This window comes from Pollachius pollachius (genome assembly GCF_949987615.1).
Source record: "Pollachius pollachius genome assembly, chromosome: 3".
Lineage (NCBI taxonomy): Eukaryota > Metazoa > Chordata > Actinopteri > Gadiformes > Gadidae > Pollachius > Pollachius pollachius.
Genome location: NC_136936.1, coordinates 47,750,142 through 47,773,773, shown reverse-complemented (window position 1 = coordinate 47,773,773; position 23,632 = coordinate 47,750,142). Strand labels below are relative to the sequence as shown.

General features: G+C 47.4%; 1 protein-coding gene across 7 annotated transcripts in view; it reads left to right on the top strand.

The window, feature by feature from the left end:
- The window catches only part of LOC307072739 (plakophilin-4-like), an 81,592-nt gene that overhangs the window by 6,285 nt on the left and 51,675 nt on the right, over positions 1–23,632 (top strand). For 3 of the 7 annotated variants that reach the window (XM_079732180.1, XM_079732182.1, XM_079732178.1), the window contains exons 1-2: positions 8,873–8,995; positions 10,646–10,779. In XM_079732180.1, coding sequence (XP_079588306.1) covers positions 8,986–8,995; positions 10,646–10,779 — 144 coding nt within the window. In that variant the 5' untranslated portion in view covers positions 8,873–8,985. Of the gene's footprint in view, positions 1–8,872; positions 8,996–10,645; positions 10,780–12,133; positions 12,488–23,632 lie in introns of those variants that run through there. The other 4 variants (XM_079732179.1, XM_079732183.1, XM_079732181.1 and 1 more) reach the window with 3 other exon arrangements.

Below are 23,632 nucleotides of genomic sequence, written 5' to 3'. Positions count from 1 at the left end.
AACATTTTTGGCAAACAGGGATACAGTTCGGACTAGGGCGTTGACATTTACTTGAGAGGCAGTATTCAACTATGAGTTCTATGCAGGGTTCCCTGAAACAGCCAGCCCAGCCAACGCCAGAAAGCCCCAATTCCCTCGTTTTTGTCTCAGAAATAACAGTATTTCTGGCTGCACAAGTAGCCTAGCAGCAGTAGCTTTTGCATGCACAAGTAACCCCAAACAACACTCTGATTTAAATACATTTTTTTTTCTGAAGTGATAGCACGTCTTTCAATAGTCATTGAAATGGCTGAAAAGAAAACAGCAGGGAAAAACACACTCATTCTTGACACAAGAGATAAAAGTCTGTTTTAGCTTAGGCAATATTGAGAAAGAAACCACCAAATTTTTTTCAATGGTAGGATTATACAAGAATCAACACTTGAAATATTGTGTTGCATCTTGCCCTGGTCTGATGGAGGTGAAGGCGCTGTGTGTGTTTTGTGGCCAAGGCTGCCCTCAGGGTGTAAATACTGGTTATAATGAAACCATACACCACACTGCAGAGCTACAATACGGAGCTGGCCCTTGATGAATTGCACATTTGTTCTATTGTGCATAAAGGGCCCCGGATCAATGCTGTTTACCTTCCGCAGCACGGGAGCAACTCCTTAATACTGGGTGTAATTGAATTTCTGTAAATTCTTCAATTTGTGAGCGCCACACACACACACACACACACACACACACACACACACACACACACACACACACACACACACACACACACACACACACACACACACACACACACACACACACACACACACACACACACACTAACACCAGACACACACACAAACTAACACCAGACACACACACAAACACACACATAAATCCCAGTTCCACAAAACTCCCTGCAATTAATACCCACATTCATATAATTGAATTCCAGCCACAGACACACGCTTCCACTCGCCCCACACACACACCTAATCCTAGTACAGGCAGGATTTCTTTGAAAGTTTGGAAATGCATGAATTAACTTTTAAACATCCACCACAACATACTGCTGACCTCGCCTCACTCTAAAGGCCAACTGCAATGGGTTGGTTGCTTTGACATTTTCTTCAAGAACTAATTTCTGGCTGTGTTACTGCGTCATGCATCGGTTCCTACTTGCTGATGGAACTAGGTTTTGTTTGAAATGTTGAATTTATTTTACTGGTTTTGTATGAAATGTTTTTAATTTACTCCGCCAGCATTCTTTTTTTTTTGCTTCAACCAAACAACCATTTGAGTTAGTGCCGCTGAAAAGATATGTGTACCACTTTATATAAATCTGATCACAAACACATATGTGTGACCTGAAGGTAGCCTACATGCTGTCTGTGCATGTACAGACCGGGGTGGACAAAGTGATGGCTGGCCCGGGCATTCAAAGCACGACCTAGACCAAAGAAGCATGCGTTTTAAATATTGCAGGCCTGCAGTAAGTGAGTTATGTAGACGAAGATGACATCGTCATGGTCCCTCAGGGTTTGTGGGTATTTGAGTTCCAGGCGGAGCACTCTGGTCAAAGAGCGTGGCCCACTCATATGAATGGAGGGTTCGATGCGCTCGGTTCCCCAGAGGCTTGTTCGTCAAGAGTGGACATTGAGTGTTCAATGAGCAGTGTTAATGTATGTCAGCTGCTGCAGCGACACGACTGGGCTTCTATTGAACCGTCCTTCTCCTCCTCGCCCATCGTTTAATGTCTCTGGAGCTGTCTCAAGAGTAAAGCTTCAGACTGCTGAAAAGGAAGAATCATAATGTTTGCTTTCTAGGGTCCTTGACTTGCACTTCAGCGGGCCCTCTTGCTTAATACCACATTTCTTCCAGAGATAAAAGACAGAGAAGTTGCTTAACTAATAAGAAGTTATTCAAATGTATGAATTTGACAGTGGGGGATGGCTTTCAAAAGCTACATTTCGTGGTTATTTATACATTTCTGTACGGTATGCAGACTTATTTTTAACACACACACACAGACCTATTATTTTAAAAGCCAAGCAGAAGTGTCAGTTTCTTCTCATGGAGATACAATTACTTCAAGGCACAGATAAGCACGCTTAACTTCCGACAGATCATGACGGACAGACCAACCCTGACAGGCGGGCCAGCCATCTTGATAGACACACAAACATCAACGCGTGGAATCAATACCACCGAGCTCTTTGACTGTGATTTTGCTAAGAGGACGATAATCGGTCCAGATGTAGAGTGTAGGTGTCACAGACGCCGCCCTGGCCTAAACGGTACAATATTGCGCCCCGGGTGTTGGCAGGGGATGGGGTCTCCCTGGGCTGCTGTCAGTGTTTCACACCACAACACGGCTTCATCTCCTGGGCCAGAATACATGGGGACTGGCTGACTGACTGACTGGGCCCCTCGGCCCTGTGTCCCCCGGCTGGGCTGTCAATGCAGATTACGGCAGGCATAAAGAAGATGGATGCCATGGAGGTAGGGGGGTGTTATGAGGAGCTACTCTGCTCCTTCAGTGGTCAGCGACCCCCGCTCAACAGGACGTATCTTCCCCGGCCGTTTTAATGAAGCCCACGTGTGTGTACGAGAGACGTAGGGGTCCTTTCGTGGTAGAATCACTCAGATTGATAAATAATCGGCTTTGAGCGAGAAGATTTATCCTAAAAAGAAGAATGTGGTCTTGATCTCTCTCTCTCTCTGTCTCTCTGTCTCTGCTCTCCCTGTCCTCCCTCTTCCCCTCCCTCCCTCTCTCTCTCTCCCACTCCTTCCCTCCCTCTCTCTCTCGCTCTCTCTCTTTCTCCCGCTTCCCCTTTCGCACTCTCTCTCACTCCCTTCCTCTCTCTCTCACTCCCTCTCTCCCTCTTCTCCTCCCTCTCTGTCTCCTTCTCTGTCTCTCCCTCGTTCTCTCACTCGCTCTCTGTCTCTCTGTGCGTTGCTAGGGGCAGGTTGGTGCCTGTGGTGAGCTGATTGTGATGTGGATGAGCTTGTCATATTTAATATTCTCCCCTCTCGTGATGTTGGTATTCTTGGTATTCTGCCACTGTGAGCCGGCTCTTCTGCGTGGACTGTGTTTAACGGTGACCCCGTGTCTCGTCTTCCCTATGTAAAAATTAATTCATGACGACTTAACGGCAGAGGTCACATTTTCGCTTAAAGTGAAATATAACGTTTGCTGACCTTTTTTATTTTAAAAGCATGCATCATAAAGTATATCATCTGACAGGTTCATGTCTATAATAAGGTGATTATGTCTGGAGCTACTTCACTCACTTCACACACACAGACGCGCTGTCTACCCATCATCAACACAGCCCTTCCTTTAGTGGGGAGCTGGTATTTAAAGTGTGTTTGTTTTGCGTTACTGTAGCGCAGAGGGCATCAGGCGTTTATCACGGTTCCTAACTCCACCTGACAGAATGATGCACACACTGGTTATATCATGGGAGGGATTTACATCCAATCAGTCATTCATGTCCTCCTTTGTCACCGTCGGTAACGGGCCGGGCAGCGGGACTGCTGTGGTGGGTCTCTCTCTCGCTCTGTCTCTGTCTCTGTCTCTCGCTCATTCTCTCTGTCTCTCGCTCATTCTCTCTGTCTCTGTCTCTCCTTCTATTTATGTATCTCTGTGTGTCTGTCTATGTCTCCATATCATAAGTAGAGGAGTGTTGTGGAGAATAGAGACAGGGCTAAGTGGTGATAGCAGTGTGTTCTCTGATTCTTCACGGTGGCAGAGAGAGAGAGAGAGAGAAAACATGTAGCTCTCCGCCCTGTATTCCCCGCCTGTAAAAGATGACAGTGAGCTCAAGTGTGTGTGTGTGTGTGGCTGTATTTGTTTAGCTGTAGTACACTAAGGCTGTAAGACACTTTAGTGTGCCGAAGTTCATTGTTTTGGCTCTTGTACAATATGGCTGGGTTTTGCATGCCTTACATTTTTTTAGGTGAATAATTCATTTGTAGTTTAAAGTACACCGGGTGTAGACTTTGCAGACGTGAGCATCTGCTTCATACCTGAATTCAAGCTGTACATATATGGGCTATATGAGGGTTAGTTTGTGATGATTGATTTTGTGTGTGGGTGTGTGGGTCTGTGCGTGTTTTGACCAGAGGATTTTCAGCTGTCAAGAGACACCAAAAAGTCAAACATTTACCGTTCTAACAATAGCCTTTTGTGATTTGCGGTTGGAAAATCAACAATGTTCAACTTAAACACACAGAAGCATTCCCGCCTCGATGGGCATGTTGCGCTAGCTACCAGGAAGCGAGTATAGTATTATATTATCCATATTTCCTGGTGTGTGCTTATGTACGGTACCAATTTTAATCTCATGTCAAGCCATTATCACAGTTAGCTTTTGGATCCAGTTAAACCCACGTTTGGACTGATGTATTGGTGACATAGAAGGAGAGAGAATCCCTCCAGTCAAACAGCTGGCGTCTGAAGGGATAAAATAATGCCCTGTATTATTTACTGCCATGAAAAGAAAAGTACTTTTTACCTTATTTTTTTTCTTTCTTCTAGCTTGTTCAAGAGTTGATGTACAACGTTGATGTGTACCGATTGCGTTGGGTGAAGTTGCCCATAGCTGCAGATATATTTTATTATGAAAATTCGATACGACATCTCAACAATGTAATTAAGCACGGCTTCTCGCTTGGGGACGTTTCAGCCTCTCTCTGACATCACCTCGCTCCCTTCATCTAGTTCACTTCGTCTTGCTCACTTCGTCTTGCTCACTTCATTTAGCGGACGTCACCTAGCTCACTTTATCTCGCTCACTTCATCTAGTCGTGCATCCAGCGCTTGCTAGAAGGATGGAAAGAATGATCCCGCTTGACTCTTTTTATTATTCGAGACAGCGTTGATCATGCTTTTTTACTAGTCGTCCATCATAGCTAGATACATTACTCATTAATGAGCAGGTAGGGGTGAGGACATCGTGCTCAGGGATGCCTACAGGTAGAATGCTGATCTGGGTGTTCAAACCCAGAAACGTTTGGTATCGTCTAGAACCTTAACCACTAGAGTGTGTACACTGAAGCAGATTGTTTGCTTACCTGCTCCCTGACCGGTGGTGGGGAAGAAGAATGTTAGCCCAGGGCAACATGTTGCAGCGCTGCTTGTTAGCACATTAGCCAACATTCCATACTTCCCCAAGCTCAAGCCGTCAGAGTAATCATTTAAACTGCTTTTCCGGGACCTCCCGGCTTGAAAGTCCAGGCCTGGTATATATTTATCTACTCAACATTATTTTATCCAGTCTATTATGTCTTTGTGGAGCGTCTAAGCTGGTTGCTTCAGCAGTCTTAACCCCGACTAAACCCCGCGATAATCTAGCCAGAGATAATTACTGTTTATTTCTCCTGAGCAAAGTAGGGTACTGACAGGTGAGTCTCTCTACATGACTGTTGTTGTTTGTTTAAGGCCCCTGCCTGTCTCGTCGTATTTCAACTTGACGTGAAGTGTGTTTGTTAAGGGAGGCCAAAGAACTGATTCATCATACATGAAGACATTCGGGTGGAATCGGAAACAAACAAGAGCATTTGACTCAAGTTTATCTCGACCCAGCGTTGAAAAACCGCCACACTTGATCCTGCCCGCCGTGTTTCAGTCCTGATGGAACAACCGGCTGTGCCAAGTAAAAAGAGGGTTGGAACCATCAAACAGGTTACTTCCTTTTCATCCCGGGTTCACAGAGAAGCGACCCGAGCGAGAGCCAGAGGTTCTGAGAGGGCCGAGGGGAAAGCCTGGTTCTGAAGACATCCCCCACAGCGACAGTTGTGTAAAAAACACGCTTTTAGTTGTATTGTGTGAACCGCGCAAACCGGCTCGAACCGAAACAGACGTAAGCATGGCCGCATAATGGTTCATAAGGGATTTGTTGGAGTGTTGCTGCGCAAGCAGAATCCTCCACTACAGGTCCACCGCCACGTATCAGCCAAACGGTGACTGTATAGGCCATGGCTGTGCGTGGTCTATCCGAGTACTTCAAGAAGGCCACATCACGCCGGCTATAAAGTCTGCTTAAGAAGCTTAAAGAAGACGCTGGCTGTCTGGGGTCAGTGGGACGGACCATGTGACCTGCAGGAGTCACGGCGGGCCAACCTGAGATCCTTTTAACTCGGCACACTGTGCACACACTCTTTAGTGAGGATTTAAGTGGTGTGGCTTCAACCACAGCTGTTGAGACTGCAGCACAAAGAAATCCCCTTTTTTGAGTGCATGAAGTAGGAAAACACATTGTCGCAACTCAAAACCATAATCCCAACTAAATGGTTGAAGTTTCCGAAGCGAGAACCGGCGATGTCGTCACTGTTTGACGGAACAGGTGTGTTTCCCCTAGACACAACGACGTTGAGGGTGTCTTTCTGTTGTAACCAGAATGAGCCAATCTCTCGTCATGTGAACAAGCGCCTGTAGCCCCTGGTTATTACCTTAATGGCCGCCTTCACGGCGACACTGATTGCGCTGCCTGTTCCACATCTCCCACATCCAGCCTTCTCCTCTGTTGGCTTTGAAGCTCTCTCCAAACTGTCAAAAGGCTCTGTGATGAGCTAAAGCCTTTTTCTTTACCCACGAGACACTGCAGCTAGTGCTAAAACGTTGTGCACAGCAATTGATGAATGACAAATGCTCTTGTAATCTTGACAAACCAGACAAGTCAGTCGTTCGGCTGTGTAGACTGTGAGGTATGGCAAACCATGGCCAGTTAGTAGAGGTAATTTTCTTTGACTCTAGGGAACTTCTAAGGACCACTTATCTAGCCCGATCCAAGCCACTCTGGCCCATAAAACGGGGCATTTTAGAGGTAAGATCCAGATAACAGCAATGTTTTCCTTTGCTCCAAAAAGGATTTTCTTCTCATTTTCTTCCATTTTGTGGTTTTAGTCTATACTGCAGGCTAGTTATGAGTGAGATGTTCCCATCATATAGTTAAAATCAATTATGGCTTTGGACATGACGAAATGTCATTTCAGTTTTTCATCCGTCTTAAATGTGTTCATTTCTTGACTGCTGCATTGCACCATTTTACCCTTCTGAAATATGACTGAGGAAAAGCCAAACGGAGACAAAGGTAATTTCATATGTGGGGGATTAAAATAAATGGATGGTGTCAAGCTGTCCGAGGCCGTGCCTTTAGTCTCATTTATCCTTCCTTAAGAACAGCAAAGCTATAGATAGAACCTTCCATAAGAACAGTTAAGCTATAGAGAGAACCTTCTTTTTCAGAAAGAACCTTATTTCAGAAAAGTGGAGCTATAGAGAGAACCTTCCTAAAGAACACATGAGCTATGGAGAGTAGCTTCCTTGAGAGAGAGTTTTATTTCCCCCTCCGACGCCAGCTCCTTGTTGTTTTTACATTATGCCTCAAACCTGGCGGGCCGCAGAGGTGGAGCTCTCGTCAAAGCGAGCCCACTTCTGCTGCCGGTTCCCGTCACTGGTTTACATTCCCTGGAATGGAGAGCTTCTTTCTCCCTGTCGACGATAAGGAGAGAAGGTACAGCCCACCCACAGAGTGGAGCAGCTAAGCTTCGGCATGGCCGGCATGCATGCTAATCTGCGCCGAATAAGACGCGAATGAGCCGACGGGCTGGGCAATAAAACCCAATATCCTGCCACATATGGGACTGTACCAGCGTGAGGCACGGACACCTTGAGACGCCTGCAGTGCCGTGGTGACAGATTCCCAGAATACACCAGGGTCACTTTTTGGCCAAATGTCCGAGAGGGACCCCCCACATAACTTGTGAACCTCCCCCCTCCCCCCACCTACTCCACACACACACACACACACACACACACACACACACACACACACACACACACACACACACACACACACACACACCGATGCCTGTTCGCCCAAGCCTTTTATGTTTCCATCTGTAAACAACCCTCCCAGTTCACATGTGTCACTAACTGTTGACAGTGATTTTACTCCAGCTCTATGTGTGTTTGTGTGTGTGCGTACACAACTTTGTTGCAGCCAAGATCTGCTTAAACATACAAACGATAAATATAAACTGACTTTGTTACGGAGTCGTTAGGCTGTTGGATTCCTCAGGCAGATAGACAGATTAACTCTCCCCCCCCCCCCCCCCCCACTGTCCACAAGAGCGTTTCTGGGCTTTTGATGATGGATATGTTGATAATTGAGGGTACCTCCATTTTTTCGCTAATCTTGCTAATTAGGCAGAATACTTAAGGGGGGGAGGAATTGTTTCTACAGGCTTTATACAAGCCAAAGTTAATCACTGATTAACTTTAGTGCTTACCGGTTTGAATGCACTGCAGCACATGACCGCGTTATGTTTGGAAATGAATAATATATGCTGAAACATAACTGATTCAAGGCAACATAGTATATCAAATGAAGTGAGTGGGGGCAAGTCAAGCTGCCGCCCTAGTCTTTCCCCTTCGCCAAAACAGACTTCGTCCTGAGGCAGTGGTATCTTCACGGCTCCTGACTTCACACCATTTAATAAGTTGTGTCTACGTTCATTTATGCACTGGCCTACTTATTCCATTCTTTCTATACACAAACACACAAACACTTAACGCACAGGCATGCACGCACATACTGTATACACACAGGCACGCACACACACACACACACAGTTGTGCGTTGTTACACAGGCATGCATCTGACGTGCCCGTGTGTCGCGTCTTTAATCTCTCCGTCTAAATGTTGAGTCTCTTGCTTGACTAGGTGGAGGACAAAGGAAGTGGAACGCGCTGTGAAGGAACGTTTAGCCGCTTGACATTTCCATTAACCTGAATTGTGAGGCAGCTTTTGTTAGCAAATAACTTCAGTGAGTTGCCTCTCATAACCCACATTACCAGTGTCTTTGAGGGGAGACCGGGCGGTGTTTAAGTTTTAATAGACTCAGTAATATAAGACTGTGAGACTTTGGTTATTATGCTTAAACCACTTATTATGGATTAAGTTTGGATGTGTGGTGGTAAGGGCATCGCGATCAAGGATGTCTGAAGGTAAGCTGCTGACATTTTGGGTCGAACCAATAACCTTTTGGGGCTTGGACTCAGAGTCAAACAGCGTAACCTATAGATTATATCCAACACTTGTTCCTGTCTCTTCATTTCAAACAAACCTTCCCCATGAATTAAAAATCACAACAACAGTAACAGTATTTTGCCTTGAGTCTAGTAAAGGAGATGAAGGCTAAGAGACACACACAGTATCATGTCACTCTGAGGCTCGCTCATCATGTGTGTGGAGAGGGCCTGAAGTCCGAAACTAATTGGTGTCCCTTGAAATCCCCTTACCATCATGTAGCTTAGCTCCTGTAGCTTAGCATCGGCAACTTACTGACTGTGGCTTAGCTCCCGGTTGCTCATCTCCTGTAGCGTCGCTCCTGTTGCTTAGCTCCTGTTGCTTAGCCTCTATAGCTTAGCACCTCCTGGAGCTAAGCTGCTGCCTGGTCACCCCGCACTGCCCCTGTAGCTCCTCTCAGCCAGCTGGTGAGGATCAAACAGGCCTCCTCCACTGAACACCAGCCCCCTGTCTCCCAGGGCCTTCTCTCTGTCCGCCCATAGAACGGCTGCATCACTCTTTTTCCCCTCCACCTTTTTTTAATGAGTTTGGCAGCTTCTTCTTCAGGGCTTCTAGCATGTGTTGTCCTCTGATGGTCATGTGGTTGATAGTTAACGTATGCTAGCTTGCAGCCGCGCACAGTCATACAATACACACACACACACACACACACACACACACACACACACACACACACACACACACACACACACACACACACACACACACAAAACAATTTTGTTTTGGTTTTTCCCCGAAATATTAAAAAAATGTTTTCCTTGTATGAGTTTCCTTGTAAGAGTTCAGCCGAGGAGTTAATGATCTTTAATGACCCTTCGTTTGTGTGTGTATGTTTGGTGTGTTAGTGTGTGTGTGTGTGTGTGTGTGTGTGTTTGTCTGTGTGTTTGGTGTGTGTGATGGCGGTTTAGCAAATACACAAATCATTGCTTAACTGGTGTGTAGCCCGGGGGCCGTATGGGTTGACGTGAGAGCGTCACACACTGCAACACTGACAGTCCTCCTAGCTGAATGGGACATATGGCGTGTGGGTGTGTTGTGCTCCCGCTGATGGCACGTGTGCGTGTTTGTGTGTGTGCGCTTGTGTGCGTGTGACTGCCACTATCTGTTCTCAGTGTCAATTGGCACCGTATGCTTTCGGGAGGCGGGGGGGGGGGAGGGGCCATGAATGAAGTGTGTGTTTATTTGCTTAGTGTGTTTGCCCATGCTGTTGGTTTGTGTGTGTGCGTGTGTGTGTGTGTGCGTGTGTGTGTGTGTGTTGCACAGGGCTGTCCTCAGAAATATTAAGCCTTGTAGTTGACTGATATTCAAAGGATCTGTTGAGCGACTGATTACATGCTGTTTTTCTCAATGACCTCTGATGGGACGCATATGTGTATGTTTATTCATTAAGTTTAATGCCATCTAATATCAAATGTTTCATCACAATCGATCTTCATGGTCTTTAGGGCTCTGCTTCTAAATAACTAACGTGTGTGTATGTTTGTGCATGTTTCCTTGCATGTGTGTGTGTGTGTGTGTGCATGTGTCGGTGTGTGTGTGTGTGTGTGTGTGTGTGTGTGTGTGTGCAGGGGGCATGCCAGCTCCTGATCAGAGCCCAGCGATGGAGGAGGGGCTTCTGCTGCCACGCCGTCGGGGGTCTTCTGGACTCCACATGGAGGTCGAAACCACGGCCAACCACATCCTTGCCTCCGTCAAAGAGCAGGTAACCCCGTGGCGCAGCCCACTAGCTCAGTGCTAGCTCAACACAATGCCAGCCAGCCAATAGCTCACTGCTAGGTCACTGCTAGCTTGACGCTAGCTCACTGCTAGGTCACTGCTAGCTTAATGCTAGCTTACTGCTAGCTCAATGCCAGCTCACTGCTAGCTCAACGCTAGCCTGCCCTTAGCTCACCGCTAACCACACAGCTAGGTTCTCGTCCTATGCTGTATGTTGTTCCCTCTGTTTTACCACACCGTTCCTTCCCTCTTCACTGTCCATTAAGGCACCAAAAGCTCATTAGAAAGAGAGAGCAGATAAACTCTCTTCTTCTTCTTCTTCCAGCACATTTACAGCGCTCTGTATTCCCCACTGTAGAGTAAACTGATTATATACCTGCCTGTATAGTTCATGAACCATCTTGGATAAAGCTGATGCAACATAAGGTTTAAGAGCTGTTTTTTTGTACTGCATTTTGTTATAAATTCCATAACCGTCCGTCAGCTATTAGTGAGTGAATGTGGCGTGTGAGTATCTGTTTCTAGTCGAATGCGCCTGCCTCTGTATGAGCCGATATAGATTGTATACCGCTCCTGATACATTTCTGACGAATCAGAGCATCTCCTTTCAGAGAATCCATCTTGGCTGTCTATAACAAGTGCATGATGAAATGCACCACTACTCAATGGCTCAATACTTTCAAATTCTTTCAACAACTCTTAAATCGTACACTCAGTGCATTTTAATGTAGACATCGGAAGTTATATGGTGCTAACCGCCTCGCTTATGCATAATGTGTGATACTAAAATTCTTGATGCATTTTCTTAAGAACGTAATTTAGAAGTGTATGCGTGCCTGTGTGCGTGAGCATGCATTTGCTTCCCACTATACCCACCGCCACCTATGCACACAGTAACCTTTGACCACGCGCTGCATGGCAACGTAAAGCTTATCGAGGTGTGTATGTTACCGCCCAGCCAGAGCCCTGCCTACATCATTCATGTCAAGGTTGGACTGTGGCTCGGACGAGCTCACAGTTGTTTTGGAGTGCGTTTGTGACGGGGAACATGAAGGACAGTGTTAGCCTGAAGCTATGGGTCTCCCTCGGTCCGCAGCGGTCTTTAAATGGGGGATTGAGATCCCCCCGTGCCCCATGCCCGGCCAAGAGGAGCCGTCTGTGCTCGGCCGCGGCTTGTGACTCATTTTCCTCGCTTCCGGCGCCTGAGTCACTCCTTCCCTCCCTCCCTCCCTCCCTCCCTCCCTGCCCTCCCCCCTCCCGTAGCACACACAGAGGAGACACACCTCCGGATCTGTTATTTATCTTCTAGTCTTCACGACTGAACAGAGCCAAGACCCGGCTTGCGCAATACTATTGACGTGAGGCATTTTCGTTTTGGCTGTTTATTTCCTTTTTGTGAGTAACAGATCAACTTTATAATCGGTTCGCGGGAGGACAATAGACAACCATTGTATTAACCCTTAGTTGCACCCTGTTTAAATAGAAGGTGAGGCTTATCGTCTTAAAACAACAGGAAGGAGGCATCACCTGTCGATGTCACTTCCTTCCACAAGTCCGCGGGTCCGTCTCCAGACTCTGGCAGGCAGGAAGAGAGCGGGAGCGACTGCAGTAGTGCAGCGCCTGTCAGACAAGGCTGGCGAGAGAGAGACATGCCCGGGAGGGAATTCCTGGTAGAGAACAGAGACGGCGAAAACGTAAGTTCAACGTTTAAACCCATTGAGCGAGGTCGAGGCGGAGGCTAGAGGGTTTATGTGGCGGTCAAAGGGCTAGCTTAGTGGGAATGTTGTGTTTGTTTTTAGTTTTTTTTTCCCCCCCCTCGCCGTCTCGTGTGTTGCGCGAGAGCCGTTGCTCTGGAGGCTACGGGTGTCAACAGGCGAGCGCAGGCGGTCGGGATCTGGGAAGCAAGATGAGTGCGTTGGGTCGCCTGGCCACACTCAGAGCTTTCTCCTCAGCCCTCTGTTCCCCAGCTTAGTCCCACTGCTGGAGGTCCGTTCCCTTGCTCTCCTTCCTACTTTCTTTCTCCCTCCTTCTTTCTTTACTTTCCCCTCCTTTTCATTCCTTCTTCCTTTTCCTTTTTCCTTTTGTTTCAAATAAGGGAGGGGAGGGAAACAATGTTTATGTTTAATTCTACTGTGTTTTCCCGGCCGTAAGCGATGCCCAAAGAAGGAAACATTCACTGGGGGGTGTGGGGGTCTGTGTTCCGTCTGGATGCTCCGAGCCATCACTCCAGAATGATAGGATTTCTCTTCTCTCTGCGAGCAGCCCTGGTCCCTGGGTCCCCTGTGAATGCACAGGTTTGGCTCTGTGTTGCAGTCAGGCTGGGCGTTACTGCTGTCCTGAGTACCAGCATTTCCTCCTTGGCACTTTAGTGTTGTTGCCCAACCATCTGGACAACACATCCATAATGGGTCAATACAAATCTACTCCAGGCGCCTTCACATAACTGTCTTCCCTGTACTATTTTCTCTTGGGGACCAACAATATTTTAGTGTTTTTAATTAATTTGTCTAAACTAAAGATTTTTTTCTGTCGTGACATACAGAATTATCTTTACGAACTCTCCCCCCCCCAGCAATGTTCATTATCTCGTTATATTTTAATTACGCCATCGGGTGTTTTGTGGCTAATCTGTGCTCCGCTTTTCAATCTTTTCCATCGGAGGTGTAATTGAAACAGCGGGAGGCGGGACTGTCACAGCCACCAGTTCTATCTCCGCTGCGCACACTCAGCAGTTATGAAGCCACTCGGCTAGCTGCTTTTACATGCTAGCTCCTCTCTCCCACTATCGTATAGAAGTGTAGGCGTAGGGGCAGATGGGGAACACACTAGGCGGGGACATTCCACTCCCAACCCGAGGGCCTCCTGCGTCTGAAGGCTCAAGGAACTCAACTTTGGACTGCTTTGACTAAGAGAGCATCTGATAAAAGCGTCTGCTAAATGCGTCTGCTAAACGAAACTATTGACTTATAGGCAATGGTTATATTGCTGCTGTAAAGTGAGTGTTTTTCTTAAGGCCTTGAAGTGAAATTGTCCTCGAATGCACGTCTCTTTTTCATTAACACAGTTTATGTTATCACATCTGAAATGGGAACTGAACCATAGGGCAGAACCAATATTACTTTTTTTCCCTCCTTTTGGTTATGAAGTACGTTGTGTTTCTCTCTCCTGCTTCTTCAGCTGGAAAATAAAGAAACCGAGCCTTGCGGTTTTGAAAACAGACGCTTGGTCTGTAATCTCGGCTGAGAGTTTTAGTCAGATGACCCGGTGTTATGTGTGTGCTTCTTTTTATTTCATTTTCTATCTGGCTGTTCTTTCCTTTTTAAACGATGCCCCGCCCCCCTGAGCGCTTGTGGTGCACTGATTGGATGTCCCTTTGGGCAATGCCGTGACCTCGTCCAGCCAGGCCTGCTTGGGGAATAACAGCGTGGCTCCATTTGAGTCAACAACAGCTGTGAGCCGCTCCTGATACTCCTCCACAGGACGCTTTTATTTTGAAGCTTTGTTTTGTTTTGCTTTTGCCTAACTTTAATATGAAAAGGCACTTACGAGAATGGAGTAGGAGGTCACAGGCACACACACACACACACACACACACGCACACACACACGCACGCACGCACGCACGCACGCACGCACGCACGCACGCACGCACGCACGCACGCACACACGGTCGGAACCTTCTTACGGGTTGCTCTTCGATGCCATGGTAACCATGATGTCCCCCCGGTAATTTACAGCATATTTGGACTGACTTGGCAGCTCGAATGTCTGGGTCCCCTCAGAGCTAGAGACCACACAAACACAAGGATACACAGACACACAGACACACACACAGTGACACGCACACACACACACACACACACAGTGACAGCCACACACACACACACACACACACACACACACACACACACACACACACACACACACACAAGGACATGCACCAACACACACACACGGACATGCACAGACACAAACAACAAAGACACACACAAACAAAGACACACATTACCACCCACACAAAAAACAAAAACCGGGCAGAATGACCGAGCGTGCTGCTGGTTTATCAGTACCTGTTAGTGTTGGTGTGTTGATCACCTGGGTAGGGGACAGGGGGTGGGTGGAGAAGCAGGCGTGGTCGTGCAGGGGGTCCAGGTCTCTTTACAGATGTCGCATCGATCACTCTGCCCTCAGCTCTCCCCCCCCCCTCTCCTTATGTACACACACACACACACACACACACACACACACACACACACACACCCATGTCTCTATTTTTAGCCATGTTAGCGCAGCGGCTACACTAGCCTGGACCTAGCGGGCTCCAGGGACCGCTGCAGGGGGAGGGGGGCACCTTGGGGTGCTGGCTGATGATGAGGCCGGCTGCCTGCTCACCCGCTCCGGCCTCGCTGTCGGCGACAACATGGCCGCCCTGCGTCTCTCACCCCGGCTCCAGGGAACGCGCTGCAGACATTTTAAATGTCAACATCTCCTTCCCGGTAAAGCGACAGAGTGGCAGGGCTTGTAAACGGGGCTTGTCAGAGGAAAGCGTTTTGTCCTTATCTGCCGGGGAGGAGCGACGGCGGCGGCGACGTCAGCGAGCGCCCTTTAGGGATCAGCGGTCCTTGAGCGCGTTGGATCTCTGTGATGAGCACGCCCCTCCGTGTAGACACAGACGCACGGACTCGCACTAGATGGAATGTAACGTGTGAAACTGTGGATAAATAAAAAATGGAGGAAGCGGAAAGTTGAGGGCTCCAGGCCTTCCTGAGGTCAAAGTAAACCTCTAACCTACCCTCCATTTAATATCCGTATTATTCCACTGACTGCTGGCTTGTGAACATAAAGCCTTTGTGTTATCGTGGGCAGAACATGTGGGTCTAACACTACATTGGACGCGGATACTATCCAATTAAATCGTTCTGTTTGTTCTGGAATTAATTCCCTGAAATTAAATTGACTATCTATTTATTGTTTGACTGAACGTTGAGCTGAACTGATCGCTACTTTGAGCCCAGTCGGCCTGAGAATAAACCCCATGACGATGTGTGTCTATGTATGAGTTTGTTTTCGTGCTTTTGTATACGCAAGTGAACATTCTTGTGTGTGTGTGTGTGTGTGTGTACAAGAGAGAGCTTGTAGACTCTCTGCTGCATACTAAATGTGCTTGGTTTCCTTCGATAGGGTCATATACCTGTTTGAATGCTCTCGACTTGTTCAGCCTCTTCAAAATGTCTGAGAAGCAGATTCTGCAATGAGAGCCCTCCTCCGCCTGAGATGTCCAAGCAGGTCCCACTCTGGGATTCGGGGGAGGCCAAAGTCATTGTTCCTCCCTTTCCTGACTCCGGCAGTAAACTGCATAGCTGAGCAGAGCATGGCCGGTCAGGGTGAAGTTATTGAGGCAGAAGTTGTTGTTGGGTTGTTTCTTATAACCGCTTCATGGTGACCACAGCTTCTCTACTGGGGGAAGCAAGGACTGAAAACACAATGAAGCAGTGATCTTCTCACTGCACCCAACGGTCCCAAGGAGAGAGAGAGAGAGAGAGAGACAGAGAGAGAGAGAGAGAGAGAGAGCGAGCGAGCTCATAGTGAAGGGGAAGTATTGACGGATAATAACGAGGCGGAACATTTTTATGGTTAATACTTAAAATAATTGATATGAGAGAGAGAGAGAGAGAGAGACCGACGGTACAGTGCTATGACATCCCCCCCCCCTCACATTGCCTGTTACGCCACAGCAGCCTCGCTGTTGCCATCATCCACCTCATCAGGGCCTCCTGGGCAGCTGGTCCCCTGCAGAAGATGCACTTCGAGAATCAAGACAAATGTAAAAGAAGGTCTTCTTGGTTCAGAAGACAGCTGCTCAAACAAGTTCAAAAAGAGCCTGGGGCCATTAGAGCACAGGTGACACAGAGACTTTCAGACACTCTCAGAGACACAAACGTGTGCCAACATAAACATATAGAGAGACACAAAGACAGAAACCCAGATGCATTCTCTCCAACAATTTGTTGAGAAGCTGGACAGACCGGAGACAGACCAAAGACGGACCAGCTCCAATGAAACAAAGGAAAGCTGAGGCAAACATTTGTTTTTATTGCAATGGCAACAAAACACGACAATACCAAAGACATGTTTTTCTCTTCTTTGATGCGGTCTCTTCCCCCCCAGAGAAAACCTCTGGGGATTCAGCATTTTGCATAAAGCACACATGCACATACAGTATTTTTGCTGATCACTGCCCATTCAGGAGAGTCACAATTACCTGATACCTTTGAAGTGATCTCCAGCATCATTCATTCAGCTTTGGATGTAGTCAGCGAAAAACTACAATCCATGTTCTCCGTTTTATTTATTACAGTGGCAAGAAGTAAAGTTGTCGAAAACATGTTCCAGCAGTTTATTTGTAGATGGTAAAACTCATTTTCTTAGTACAAACTTGACAAAATGTTTAATGTTCAACCCTCGCTGTGCAAAATTGCCAAACATTTGTTTCTCAACCTCCGTTGTGTCTGTAAATAATTGCCTTTCTGCGCTCTGTTTTATGGCGTCCGTAGCTGTTTCTCTCAGTGCGCCCCTCGCACGCTGACTGTCCGCTAATAACCCTGAATCAAAGTCATTTGTAACTTTAAGTTTAGACCGACAGAAAGCATGTCTCTGAATGTTCTCCCTATCGTCTCCAGGCTCTCGTGTCTTTTGTTAGCTGTTGGATTGGTTTGCACCGCCTGTTTTGCTGAATCAGCCTGAGCCAAAATAAAACCCATCTCTGACTTGACAGAGTACAGTTTATCAGCCATACCAGAGGCACATCGAACTGACTAAACAAAATACATTTTACGATGCAAAGACTAAAAGCTGACACTGGGGGAAAAAAGGAATGTTGGGCCGAAAGGGTAAATACTCTCTCTCCCCCATAGTTCTCTCAACGCAGGAGGCCTTCGGTAATAGTAGTCATAGTTCAAACCAGAACGTATCGGCTACAACACTACGCAGCTTTCGCCTCCGTTTGATTTCCATGGAAATGGTCAGACGGTGCCAAAATCTGATGTTTGAGGCGGGGGAATGTTGTGATTCATGTGGTCTGAATGCGATTTGCATTACGTACTTCACAAAGTGCATTACCACGCGCAGGGCTTGAGTCAGAGCGTCATTATGATCTGAGAATCCGTCTTCCACTCTGTTCAGTGGGATAACATCTTCACCCCTGTCTTTCTGTCGTTGTACGCCCTTTCATCCGTTTAGTTGTATTGTTGTCTTTCATAAAGTAGTCTGTCACATGTGAATCACTGGCTGCCACTCAGATGACAGCTCTTATAATGGCGTTTTAATGACGGCAAAATCATTTCCTCCCAAAAAACACTGAAAATAGCATTGGTCATGTGGTCGCTGTGACTCTATTCATCACCACAGACCACCTGCTACTTCAGAGATTAATGGCCACCACTTGGGTCTAACTTATTGCAGACCGAAAGCAGATTCATAAGGAATGCATTGAATATGAAACCATTCTAACCCCACCAAGCTCTACACAAGGGCAGCAGTGTTTGCGGTCTCCAATGATCTTTAAACTGCCTACTTTCGGCAGATACGGCACCGGTAACGATCAAACTTTCTAAAAGTTTCCTTGTTATTCTGTATATAGTTATACATCGATGATTGGTTTTCTTCGAGGCTACGACCAAACAAGGAAATATTGTTGCTTTCTATGCGTTGTGTGCTGCACCTGTAAAACATAATTAATACTGATAGTGATACAGTATTCACATTTGACATTTATGAGCCCCGGTGTGTAAATCCATCGAAACCTGCGTCTCTATTTTGTTTTGTGGTACACTAATATAAATATTAAAAGCAGAATGTTTATGGAGCCCTATTTGTCATGCAAGATAAACTTGTGTTTGCCTTCTGTCTTGTCTTCGTGTGTGTGTGCGTGTGTGTGTGTGTGTGTGTGTGTGTGTGTGTGTGTGCGCGCACAGAAACCTCATGGATGTCAATGCATTCTCTAATCTTTTCCAACAGAGTAAGAATTTAAAAAGTAATTTTGGCAAGGCAGTAAGCTCCTTTCAATAAAGGCGTGCAAATCCATAGTAGGAATCTGCAGGAACCCTGCGCCGAAGCTGATGTGCTTTTGTCAACTTGCTTTCCCATTATCTGAACGTGAATAATATTTCACGTTCGGTTTATAACTGCTTGTCAGCGTGTCGGCTTGTATAAAGCTCTATCCCAGCTCCGACCGCGAAGACATCTCCACCTCCTGTTCACCTAGCTTCCCAGCGCTAAACTACACAAAACATACATTAACACACACTGACACACACTGCCACACACTGACACCTCCTATCCATCATCTTTATTAGCATTCAGTGGTACAGCCTCAAACCTGTCCCCACCACCTCCTCAACACCCACACCATCAGTACTTTAACAGGGTGTAGCTGTGACAGTATACCCCTATACACCTGGAAGTGCTTCCTCTACGGGCTGGTTACCTTGTCTCACTGAATCTCTTCCCGTATCGGTCTTCACCTTGCACAGCACAGGGCTCTCTCTCTCTCTGTCTCTGTCTCTGTCTCTGTCTCTGTCTGTCTCTCTCTCTCTCTCTCTCTCTCTGTGTCTCTCTCTCTCTGTGTCTCTCTCCCTGGTTCTCTGCCTCTCTCTCCCTGGTTCTCTGCCTCTTTCTGCCTCTCCCTGGTTCTCTGCCTCTCTCTGCCTCTCCCTGGTTCTCTGCCTCTCCCTGGTTCTCTGCCTTTCTGTCTCTCCCTGGTTCTCTGTCTCTCTCTGCCTCTCCCTGGTTCTCTGCCTCTCCCTGGTTCTCTGCCTCTCTCGGTCTCCGCCTGGCCCCAGCACAGAGCTCTCTCCCGGGGCTCGGCTGGCTGCCGTTGGCCCTGCTGCGGCGGAGGACCTCCGTTGACCTCTGCTGTCGTCGTTCCCACGCTCTCCCGACTCTGCCACCTCGCCGCACTGCAGAGCTGTCAGGCACCATCGCCACTTAATGAACAAACATATTTCCAGTAGAAACACGTTCTCGCCAGAGGAGGAGGGCGGGGGGATTGGGGGAAGCCATCTGCACAGTTTTCTACACGCACAGAAACCAAATATGTCTGAGAATCACTAATGAAGGTTGACACCGTGAATCCACACCGACGGTGTGGATTCATGGTGTGTGTGTGTGTGTGTGTGTGTGTGTGTGTGTGTGTGTGTGTGTGTGTGTGTGTGTGTGTGTGTGTGAGGGAGGGGTTTACCCAACGTGGGCTGTAAAGAGGAGGCGGGGGGGAGGAAGGGGGAGGGGGGGGGGGGGGGATAATGAGAATAAAAGTTCCAGATAGGATCTCCAGTCTTAATTAATGTGGGGGGTTTAGCGCAAGGCTCCAGGGTTGGGGAGACGCTGGGAAGGGTTCACCTCCATCGTCTCCTCTGCGCCTTCAGAGGAAGGTGGCACTCAATAATCCGTGGGACTACTTTAGTTTTATACTTGGGTTGCTTTTATTTCCGCCTTTCCACAAAGAGACCGAATACTAATTTGACATTTAGCCTCAAATCTACTTAAGTTTGGTGTCTTTATTGTCGTTTTAAATGTCATTTACAAGTATAATATTTTTTCCCAAATGTCAAGCGCTGACTGTCTGTCAGTTGCTTTTTCATCTGATAGGATGGAACTCAGATGACTCATATTAATTGATAGTTGGTCTTAATGACGGCAAAGCGTCACAGAATGAGTGATAGTTCTTTCGTAACAGAATGATTATATTCAAAAGCAATAAATGTGTGACTAAGGGGTGAGAAAAAAACAAATGTGCCAACTTTGCAGCCATGTTTTAAGGATTTTAAACAGCTAATTCCCATAATTACAGACAGCTCATTAGCATACCAAGATGAATTGGCTGTCACTAAAATGTGTTGAATGTCTGCTTTTAATCTAAAAGTGACAAAATGAATGTTGTTTTCACGGTAATGGCTTTGTGTCAGGATTTGAGTTCTGCACTGGGATGAATGCCATTGTTAATCCAGCTCCTTGTTTTACAACCGTTTACAGTCAGGCAGCTTTTTAATATTTAATTTAATAATACAAAATGTTATGAAAGAGATAGCCATCACGGATTCGACTTTATGCTGATGTCTTGTGCTAGGATGTAAGTAATGGTGTCTTATATATTTTTTTTTTGCTTTTGAAAGCTATTGTTTAAACGGATGGAAGAACATGATTGAAAATAAAATAGCTCAATTTTGTATCTTTTCATCTTATCTGTCCGATTGATCAGAAACCATTCAGCCTCGAGGTAAAATAACTGCAACGGTAATCAATAACATGCGTTTATGTTGACTGAAAATCTCCCACTTCCTGCCAACGAGAAGCCCATCACAGCTCTTTTGGCTCCAGTACTCCGGTGTTCAGCTCTGTCAGTCTGAAGGACAGGCTGACGGGCGTGATGTTAAGACCTCAACATTAAACTGCACTTAGCGCTCGTTGAGATTCATGGGGGGCTCATTTACAACGACCGTGATTGCCATCAATCAGCCCGCAAATTTACGACCCGGACGTAACTTAAATATAAAGTTGGGTTACTGATTACTGGTAACAGAATCCTTCTCTCCACATCCTCACTGCCTGTGATCTTGGCTATAGAGTCATTTTTGATAGGCCTAATTCATTTCCTGTTTCCTGTTTTCCACCTTGTCTACTCAAAATGCTGAAACAAAAATGGCAACCGATTCAGCGAAACGGTATTCCAGGGGTAGTTTCTCAGCGGACTTTAAATGCGCCGGATAATTGTCAGCAGTAACGGAAGAGGGGCCGCTCGTTCGTTGTCAGTGCCCGTTAAGATAACACAGGGGCGTGTGCGCGTCGCTTGCACATCTTGCTAACGTGTGTCATCTGTTTGTTCAGAGACAGACACAAGGCTGGGGGCCCGGGGGGGTTAGGGGGGCCGGCAGGATCTGAATCAGCACCGGGCCCCCGCCATGCCAGCAGACGGTAGCTCATAGAGTTCACCCTGACACGGAGATCCCCCCCGGCATGGAGATCACCCCAACAATACCGCGAGCGGTTGTTGGTGCAAGGCAGACGGTCGGCCATTGTCCCCCTTAGCTTCTTTCCCGCCGCGTGCGGTAAGCCGGTCTCGGGCCGCAGTCCGGGAGGGGCACTGGGGGGCTGAACAAGCAAGCGTTTGGCTTGGGTAACGGTCACCACCGCTGCCCTCAGCCCGATGCGGCGCGACACTAAGGCTGAATAGACGGGCTCCCTTTCAGCTGTTAGGAGCCCTGACACAAGCTTTAAGGCTGCTACACACTGGTCCAACCGTTGGCCATCTGAAACGTTCGGGAACAAATCTGTGCTGTGTGTTCAGCTGTGTCGGAAGCTTTTGGAGCCGCGCGGACGGTGTCTGGTCCGATTCAACATTCAAAGACTGAGAGTGTTGGCGTCTGAAGATCGGAAACCCTTGATTGGTTGTCTGCTGCTAGCACACAACCAGCGAGTCAGCACGGTGGGGGCGGACTAGCGCCACCCGATGTTAAGGAGATTTATTGCATCTCGTGCAAGCGCAGAACGTACACGCTACTGTGTAGTTGGCAGTAGTCTTCGCCGTATGTTTCAATGCAACTTTTCTGTCAAACGGGTCAGACGAGAGGCAACGGAGTGGTCGGATTAAGGCACTTGGCCGTTGGTTAGTCTGGGGCTGTGTGAGGCCTGGCCCCTTTACCCAGCCCAGGCCTCCCCCCTTTCTTCACACCTCACACCGGCCCCCTACCGACCCCACCTCCATGGGTGGACGTGTTAACCCCACGCTACGGCTATATCCAGTGATGGATGGGCGACACCCGTGTATTAATCACAGGTTTTATTATTATGGTGGCTGGTGGGAGTGAGTCTGATGGAGAGCGTCCAGCAGAAGTGTCGTCTTCTTATGTCAGACATTAACGCCCCGGGAAAGACGGGTTGTAATGGAGCAGTAGTGATAATGTCTGTCCCCTGATGGTGGTTATGACCGGGTAGAGCGCTGGACAAACCTGCTGACCTTTCTACCTTTCCAACGGTCTGGTATGGACGGCCATAGCAGAGTTTGACGCCGTGCTCTACTCCAGTCCATGTGTTGCTTCTCCTGGCTCTTGGTTGTTTTTCCCCCCCCAAGGAAATGTGTTTGGATTGGTTTACTAAATACATTGTTATTAGAGTCGGCCTTAATACGACTCTGAGGCAGGATTGTAGTGTGTTGAACACCTCAGCTTTAAGTATGGAGGGTGAGGTCGTGTTTGTTGGGGCGCAGGACAGACCTTGAGAGTGGGTCAGGTCACACTAGGAGCCTCAGCCTCTCCTGAGAGGGAGGCAGATCTGGGGCCAACCTTCAGGTAGGGGTTGGTGATGGGGTGGTGATGGGTGGAGGGGCCCTGCCTATAGTCCTGGACCAGGTCCAACCAGAGCTTGCAGCCAAGGCTCTTGGTTGGTGCTTCTTGGCTGTGCCACGCGGGACACCGCTGTGACTTGGAACACACCGCCAAAAACACGACACACTGGATGGTAATGTTTGAAGACGGTCCAAAGAAACACACTGATCCCTGGATAGTTGGCTGCAGAGTGTCATCTAGATTGTGTCTTTGTTTAAAGTTGTGGATGTTATCCATCAATGTGTGTGTTGGTATGGGGTCAAATCATGGAACCACGTGTGTGTTGGCTTGGTGTCAAATCGTTGTATCTTGTGTGTGTTTGTGTGTTGTCAAAGTGTGGTCTTGTGTGTGCTGTCAAAGCGTGGCATCATGTGTGTGTTGGTGTTTTGTCAAATCGTTGTATCATGTGTGTGTTGGTATGGGGGTAAATCGTTGTATCATGTGTGTGTTGGTATGTAGTCAA